At 31.8% G+C, this 8450-nt stretch overlaps 1 protein-coding gene across 1 annotated transcript; it reads left to right on the forward strand.

The window, feature by feature from the left end:
• The first annotated feature begins 2062 nt into the window (after nucleotides 1–2062).
• Nucleotides 2063–2967, forward strand: LOC149557398 (17.8 kDa class I heat shock protein-like). The gene is made up of 2 exons (XM_089832054.1): nucleotides 2063–2345; nucleotides 2477–2967. The coding sequence occupies exons 1-2, from the start codon at nucleotides 2141–2143 to the stop codon at nucleotides 2743–2745; spliced, it is 474 nt and encodes a 157-aa protein (XP_089688180.1). The 5' UTR covers nucleotides 2063–2140; the 3' UTR covers nucleotides 2746–2967.
• The last annotated feature ends 5483 nt before the right edge of the window (nucleotides 2968–8450 follow it).

Genomic DNA, 8450 nt, shown 5'->3' on the forward strand with positions numbered 1-8450 from the left:
AGAGTGAAAAATGTATAAGTAGTGCTTGATGAGGTATAATGTATTAGGCAACATATTAATATCTCGAAAAACTCAATACTAATGCCCATCATCAAAACATAGAAATATGATGATCTAAAATCATCTAGAATGATATGTACACATACTAATTTCCGTCTACAAAAATTTAAGTATATTCATAGGGGAAAATACAACAAGTCAAGATGATTTAATAATCATATCTACACACTAGATGTCTAGAGAGATAGAAGAAAAATGAAATACTATGATAATTCAATCATAAAAGCATAATAGATGCATCTCAAAATATGTAGAATTGTCTAGATTCCATTCACAACATTTATGAATAAGGATCTCACATTTTTAATGTATACATCAGCATAAAAAAAAGAATACATTGAGTCACTGTAAGGATCTTATCATATTGTCATTTACACATCCTAGTATATATATTATACCAATGTGCCTAACGTGTAGATGAACATTATCTCTAACTACATAGGTAGTCTAAACATAATAAAAAATATGAAAATAATGCATTTCATGTAACAAACATGTTAACAAGATATATAAACATCATAAATCATCACATCTCCTACACATCATCTAAGACTAGCATGCGACATATATGAAACATATATAATCAATATTTAGAAAATCAAATAAATAAAATGTGATGTTACAAAATTACTAAACACTTAGTGGACATACATAAGCATAACTTATGCATATTATGTTGTAGAATAAAACAAAAACCGTTGATTATAGGCATCTCAAGGCTTGCTAAATGAGAACATTACATGCTTTGATTTTTTAAATTGATATTGGATGCTAAGTGGTTGACCTTTCAATGTAGAATGTAATTGATTATCAAAATGAAAAATCTATTATTGATTGATATTTCACTATTACAAACCTATCCAAAAAATTGCTTCCTCTTAGCACATAAAATCCTTTGCGGCTGCACATGCTAGCATAATTTTGTCCTACATTCCCTTCGTCTTTTGTATATGCACACTTATGTATCTAAATATGGGTGGTGCTAACAGACATTTTAGGTAGATAAATATAAATTGTAGAGTGAAAATGTGAAAATTTGCTTGATAAATTATCAATCTTGAGTGTTAATAATCATGTGTATCTAAATATGGGTGGTGCTAAGTGACAATTTAGGTAGATCAATATAAATTGTAGAGTGAAAATGCGAAAAGTTGCTTGATAAATTATCAATCTTGAGTGTTAATAAACAAGTTTAAATGCTTACGAAACCAAAAAGAATATCACACATAAGAGATAAGTCATCACGTGGCATCTTCTTATGCAAATGTTGATGCAATGTGTGGTTAACAATGAGTACATTATCTAGTTTAAAAAAAGGACTCATGGCTTGCCCTTAAATTATATATATTTATATATTTTGAAAAGATTGGATAACAAAATGAGAAACCAATTTTAAATGTAAAAAGCTAGCTTACATATATAATCCTTCCTAAAAGGAAAAATTCATTTAAGCAAAGTGAGATCTATATATAATAGGGGATCAACCCTCTCCTAAATTAACTTTGATTTTATTCATTCATAAATTGCACAACTAATTTTAATCTATAATAACAAATTAAGAATTATTAACACTAAGTTAATAATTAAAATTAAAATTACACTTCAATATATTTATAAAATGAATAAAACCAAGTCTAAAAAATAAAATAAAATAAAAGAGCTACCTTACAATTATATATATTATTCTAATATATATGTGGGGTCCTAGAAGCCCTGAAGAGTTATTTCCAAAGTATTTTATTATTTCTATAAAGACGACAGAAGATTATCCATATTAAAAAATATCTTACCGGAATAAGCCCAATCTCAAAGGGGGACTTTTAGTTTAGCCCCTAGTCATATGCAGGGCAGGGGTGCTCTATGTCGGAAAAAACATAGAAAGAAGAGTGTGGAAAGAACTGGAACTCTCCAGCGGAGAAAGGTAACTGTAAGGCTTCTCTCCAAAATTCTAGACCTCTCCACCGTGTGTTATAAATACGCCCTGCGCATCGTAGTTTTAATTATACACAGAAGCAAATATCGATCGTCAGTGTAATTTTCTCATCAATCTTTTCTAGCTTTTGCGAAAAATATATTCACCATGTCTTTGATTCCTAGCTTTGGTAAGAGATCCAGCGTATTCGATCCATTTTCTCTTGATGTGTGGGATCCGTTTGGGGCTTTTAATTCAATTAGCAGGGATGTAGCTCCTTCGGGATTCGCAAGAGAAACAGCGGCCGTTGCAAATACGCAAATCGATTGGAAGGAGACTCCAGATGCGCACATTTTTAAAGCCGATTTGCCAGGTAAGTAAATTATTCTGGCTTTATTATATGTTGCAATTTCAATCTTGCATTTTGGCGGTTTCATGTGAAATTTCCTTGTTCCTTTTGTAGTTATTGATCTGACAGGGTTTGAATTTGTTATTTTTTGGCAGGTCTGAAAAAGGAAGAGGTGAAAATAGAAGTAGAGGACGGACGGATCCTGCAGATTAGTGGAGAACGCAATAAAGAAGCGGAGCAAAAGAATGAAAAATATCACCGAGTGGAGCGCTCGCGCGGCAAATTTCTGCGACGATTTCGGCTGCCTGATAATGCAAAGCTGGAAGACGTGAAAGCTGCCATGGAAAATGGAGTGTTGACTGTGACTGTGCCAAAACAGCCGGAGCCGAAGCGAGAGGTTAAATCCATCGAGATATCTGGTTGATGGATGAGAATAGGATGGATTTGTAAAAGGGGAAACCTAGTCTATATGTAGTACAGTTGATTCAGCAAGATGAAAAATAAGTGGTGTGTAACCTGTAAATTCAGGTTTTGTGCAACGATGGCAATGTAATAGTGTCTGCTCATTGTGCATATAAAAAGAAACATTGATACAGTTTTCTGTTTGTAGTGTATATCCGGTCAATGTAAGAATAACATTGTGATAGTACTGTTGAGTATTTCTTTGCATTCCTTATAAGCGATGGAAGAGAACGGATATTTCAGTGATTTTTCCTATTATAATTTTATGAATTTCTGAATGATTTTGGGCTTGTTTATGATTTGCCATTTTTGAAATTTAATTCAACTTAAAAAACTCAAAGAATAATATTTCGATTCATTTTAGAGCGAACCTTCAATCGGCGGCTGTTCCGATTAAAATTAGTGACCGTAAAAGGCAAATTTTGTTCCGTTTAAAATTAGTGACCATAAAGATCAAATTCTTAAAATTTGAGCGGAAATTGAATAAATTAAAAAAAAATTCCGTCTACCAATTTGGTATTTACGGTGGATTCTACAAATTCAAACAGCTTAAACATTACATACGAGGATTGATTCATAGATCAAAAGTGTAAAATAGTTAAAGTTGACTATTTTTTACCAAGCTTAACTTTTATATATTAATTGAAGAGAATATTCTTCCTTGATGAAGTTTTATTTTTAAGGTTGTGGAAAATTTGAATTGTGTTTTTATGTAAGTTTGATTTTTAGTAAAAAAATTATAGCATGTGAAAGAAGAATATGTTAGCTGAAGATAATGGATGATGTAAGATTGTCAATTTCTTATGTGATGTAGTAGAATGGAGCATGTAAGATTGTGGATTCTTCCTTGATGAATGTTTAGTTAAGGTTGTGGAAAATCTGAACTAATTTATGTGAGTGATTCGGTTCATTAAAAATTGAATACCAAGTTTTGGGAAATATACTTTTTATTAACATATTCAATTAATTGTTATGATTCTTATTATAAATTGTAATTAAATTTGTATCTACAATCATGGAATGGGATCTAGTTTGCCACCTTAAAAGGCTCTAATCTAAAATTTTATTTTTTAAATTCTAAATTGCCACTTTTAGTGTAGTCTAACTTAAATTCTTTGATTATTCTTTTGTCTCTCTCAAATGTATTAGTCCATGCTTTTCTTACCCTATTTCTTGGACCATACTTTATTTTCTCAACCCTTTTTCTTGGATCGTACTTTAATTAAATAGTGTGTTTCACATAAATCAAATACTAACTACATTTTGTTGTCACTTTCCTCTCCGTTTGCTAATCACATTTCTCACATTTCTAATCACCCCATTCTTCCATTTCTACTATTAAAAAAAAATCTTTGATCTTATGTTTGTCTCTGCTCCCATTCACCTAATTCTTCTTTTAACTATAAGTCCATTTGTTACAATTAGTAGATAATTATAAATACATAAAATGTGGATCATATGCTCAAAAAATGAGTCTTAATTATAGTTGCAAAATTTGGAAAAATCTAGAGTTGATTTTTATTCCTAAAAAAATCTCCACCCACATCTCCATTCATTTTTTGAAAAATTAGTTGAAATATTTTAGAAGATATTAATTATGTGTTAAAAAGATTCAATGAAGCTTTTGTTTTAAGAATGTTAAGGGTCATGCATCCTTTAAAAAAAGGTCCATGATAAAATGTGTTGCAAATTTTAAAGTTCAATTAAAAGGAAAAAATGGCGATGTCTTGAATGTTGGGGTTGAAAGCTACCTATAATTATTCAACCATGTATTGATGAGGGGGTTGGCTTATGTTAGCACTCTAGTAAGATGAAAATTAATTCTTAAGAAAGTCAATCTATGTTGAAGTTAACATTTGTGTCAAATTAGTGAAGTCTTCATTCAAAAAAAAAAAATGTAGTTGACATTTGCGTCAAATTAGTGAACCCTTCATTCAAAGACAAATTTGTAAGGTTTGGAAGAGTTTTTTAGAGATAAGATGCATGTATCTATTTTAGTAAGAAAATAAGATTACAAATTTCGATAAAAAGATTGTAATACAAATTAGATTATAATATTATAAATATCTTTCCTATAGAATTAGTTAACCAACACACTCAAAGTGTTGACTGATGCTTTGAGTGGTTAGTGTAGTCTTACTCCACTTTCTATTTTTATTTTTATTTTCATAGTCTTTTCGAATGAATGTCACTGTTAAGGTTAAGCTCGTTCCAAATTATTAAAAATTACTTTTGTTTGTTCATTTTCAATAATAAACTATGCAATGATCATTGCATTGTTGTTGAGGTACACTAAGAAATTGTAACTTGGTTAGAGGTGTTTGTAATGTATTTAAAGAATTTAAATAAAAGAGACTTCCTATGGAAGATAAAGTAAGCTATTAAAAATTAACATAATGGAAGCTAAAATAATCTTGTGAAGAAATAAAAGAGACTTCCTATGAAAGCTCTGAGCTACATCAATTCACTTTAGTCAAATTTCTCTTTGATTTTTGTCATGTGGGAAAATTCAATCATGGGATTTTGTGTGTATATTGAATAGGAGAAAGAAGGGTCTAAAATTGAGCCAAGGGTGAATTATTGTGAGAAACAAGGAAACCTACAACATTATTCTTCTCGATTAACCAAACAAATTGTTGGAGCTCTTGTCAATATGAAAGGAAAATGAATGGTTGACATTGATGGCCAATTTAGTGTAGAGCTTGAAATAATGAAACATGTTGATAGATACTCTGGTGAATGTATGGATATAATTGTAGAGGTGCCCCAATTTATTTGTCTCTCTCTATTAACATTGATAAAATAACATGCTAGATTTATCACAAGTTTTTCATGACAATCTAGTAGTTGTAGTTGTCATCTTCATCATAAGATTTCCATGGTAGTGTAGTAGTTATAGGTGCCAGCTTAATCACAAGCATTCCATGGTATGTAGTAGTTTCAAGTGCCAGCTTCATCATAATTTTTCCACAAATTTCTAGTAGTTGTACGTGTCATCTTCATCAAAATCCTTCTATGAGTCTAGTAGTTGCATGTGCTAGCTTCATCACAATATTTCAAAATAAGTCTAGTAGTTGCATGTGTCATCTTCATCACAAGTTTTCCATGGAAAAATAGTAGTTGCAAGTGAAAGCTTCATTACAATATTTTCATGATACTCTAGTAGCCATAGGTGTTAGCTTCATCACACGTTTTTCATAATAGTCTAGTAGTTGTAGGAGTCAAATTCATCACAAGTTTTCCATGCCATTGTAGTAGTTATAGGTGCCAACTTCATCATAAGTTTTCCATGATAGACTAAAGTTGCAAGCATTGTCTTCATTAGAAGTTTAGACATATCATGTGTTAAGTACAACCACGGTGAATAATAACTAGATCTTTCCAATCTCAATAATTATAGGAATTACAACCTCTCAATATGTAATGCAGTGAAAGGTAGGAGAATCCCTAAAGAAGATGTCCTATCTCCTAGAAAATAACCACATATGTAGTAAAATATAAATAGTAACATAGAGATTTAGATCCAAAATAGTGCCAACTCTCATAATAGAATCATAAGATTTACATCCAACATGCCTAGCTGTAAGCCCTTTTGGGTTACAGCCAAATACATAAGAAATTAAAATAGTAATTTTGCAAGATCCCTCAAGATCCAACTCGAAACCAACCTAGTCTAGATCTTTAAAATAACAAAAATCTGGTAGGAACCTCCGGCAAGATCTAAACTTGTGCTCACAAGCCACCAAACAACCTCCTTATTTCTAAACCACAACCATTAGCTCTTCTCCAACTTCGCTATCTCAAATACTCTACCAAGGATGTAGAATCCTCCTAATAATGATCCAACATAATTATTTCTACATCAACCCAAACTCCTTATATAGCCAGCTAAGCCACAAGTTGACTAGTCAAGCAATTAATTACAATATAGATCCAACCTTGAAAGAGTTATAAGGAAACTTGCAACAAAGAATATAACAGTTTTCACATAACCCATAACAAATTTGAAATAAATATTTAATTAAAATCCACATGCAAGAGAATAAAAAATATACCCACAAAATGTGACACAAGATATACCTTAGGAAACCCTCATTGTTAAGGGAAAAACCCAACCTCCAAAAGAATCCATCACCATGTATTATTCAACAAAAATACCATTGCAATACAACCATGGAAACCTTCAATGCCATAGTCACAACCAAACAATCCATGTGAACAAGCGTGAATCCACACATCCCTTGCCATGCTTCCAACCCTCACAAATGCTCCCTTGGCTAACCTATCAAGTCTTGTTCCACTTGACTCTTTCTTTTCCCCTTTTGTCTTTTCACACCAACAACTACTCTTGTGGTTGCTTATATAGTAGGAAGTCTCACAAAACCACCAAGTGGTATTACATAAACCATGTGCTACTTAACCCATTGACCCCACATTTAATATTAGAATTTTAATTATTTTTTTTAATATTAAATAATTACATCAAATATTATCACAATGTTACAATACAATTCATCAAGTATATCCCATGAAAATCTTTACATGTTGCACATCCATCTAGGTGCAACATTACATAATGCAATATAACAATATTATGCAATGTGTGCAACACCCATTATCTCAACAATCTCCCACATGTTGTATACATTTCATTGGGTCAATTTGTAGCCACATAAATGAACAAGGAAACAATCCCTTCTAGTACATCCATCATCATGGATGAAAGTACACCAAGTGCTCCATCCTAGTACCCACAACAAAATCAAAGTATCCAGCATCTCAAACGTGAATTATCTCACCTCCTATTATGCCACTATCATCAAACGTACATAGAAGCCATCCAAAGAGAAAGCCACTTTACTTGTCACATTAAAAGATCATTAAATCTTGTACCAATTGAAATGTCAAGCACAAAAACCTGATCCAAAGGTAGTCACATGTATCCATAGTTGTCAAAATATCCATAGCTGAAATAGCTCCCACAACAAGTGTCAAACTCATCCAACTATCCATACCTCCAAAGGTATACCAAGTGAATCTCACATCATTAATATATTGAATATGTAATCTGCAATCACAAGCCTCAAGAGAAATACCTGCCACATATATACCAAGAAGCTCCCACTACAAAAGATAATGTCAAATCTATAACCAATCCACTCACAACATCTCAAAGAAGTGAATCCATGTAGTTTCAAGGACATCCACAACACATAAACCAATAACCTACAAAAAAAAATCTCATAAAAAATCTCCAACAGTCTCCCAAGTTCTCCACAACCAATAGAGGAAAGAGATAAAGGAATAACCATGTCATCTCTCATATGACATACATGAGCACAAACTAGTTATCATAATTTCTAACCAATTTCAAATCCAATATATCCAAGAAGATAACCAAGACTAGAGAGAAACCATGTAAATCATAACCTGTATCATGTCCTTCTACACACACCTCTAGATATAAATTGTGCAAGTATGATCTCCTCCATAAAATTCCAACAAGAAACCACAACAACACCCAAACCATACCATATAACTAGTCATGGATGTAAGTCTCTCACAAGAAGATCAAACTCATAAACCATTCCTTAACTAAGAATAATGATTCCTAATCCAAGGAATATGCCCAATATAAAACCATCTCCCAAACTCAACCAACATAAC

The sequence above is a fragment of the Cupressus sempervirens genome, chromosome 5 (genome assembly GCF_028749045.1).
Source record: "Cupressus sempervirens isolate cs-2001-9-10 chromosome 5, ASM2874904v1, whole genome shotgun sequence".
Classification (NCBI taxonomy): Eukaryota; Viridiplantae; Streptophyta; class Pinopsida; order Cupressales; family Cupressaceae; genus Cupressus; species Cupressus sempervirens.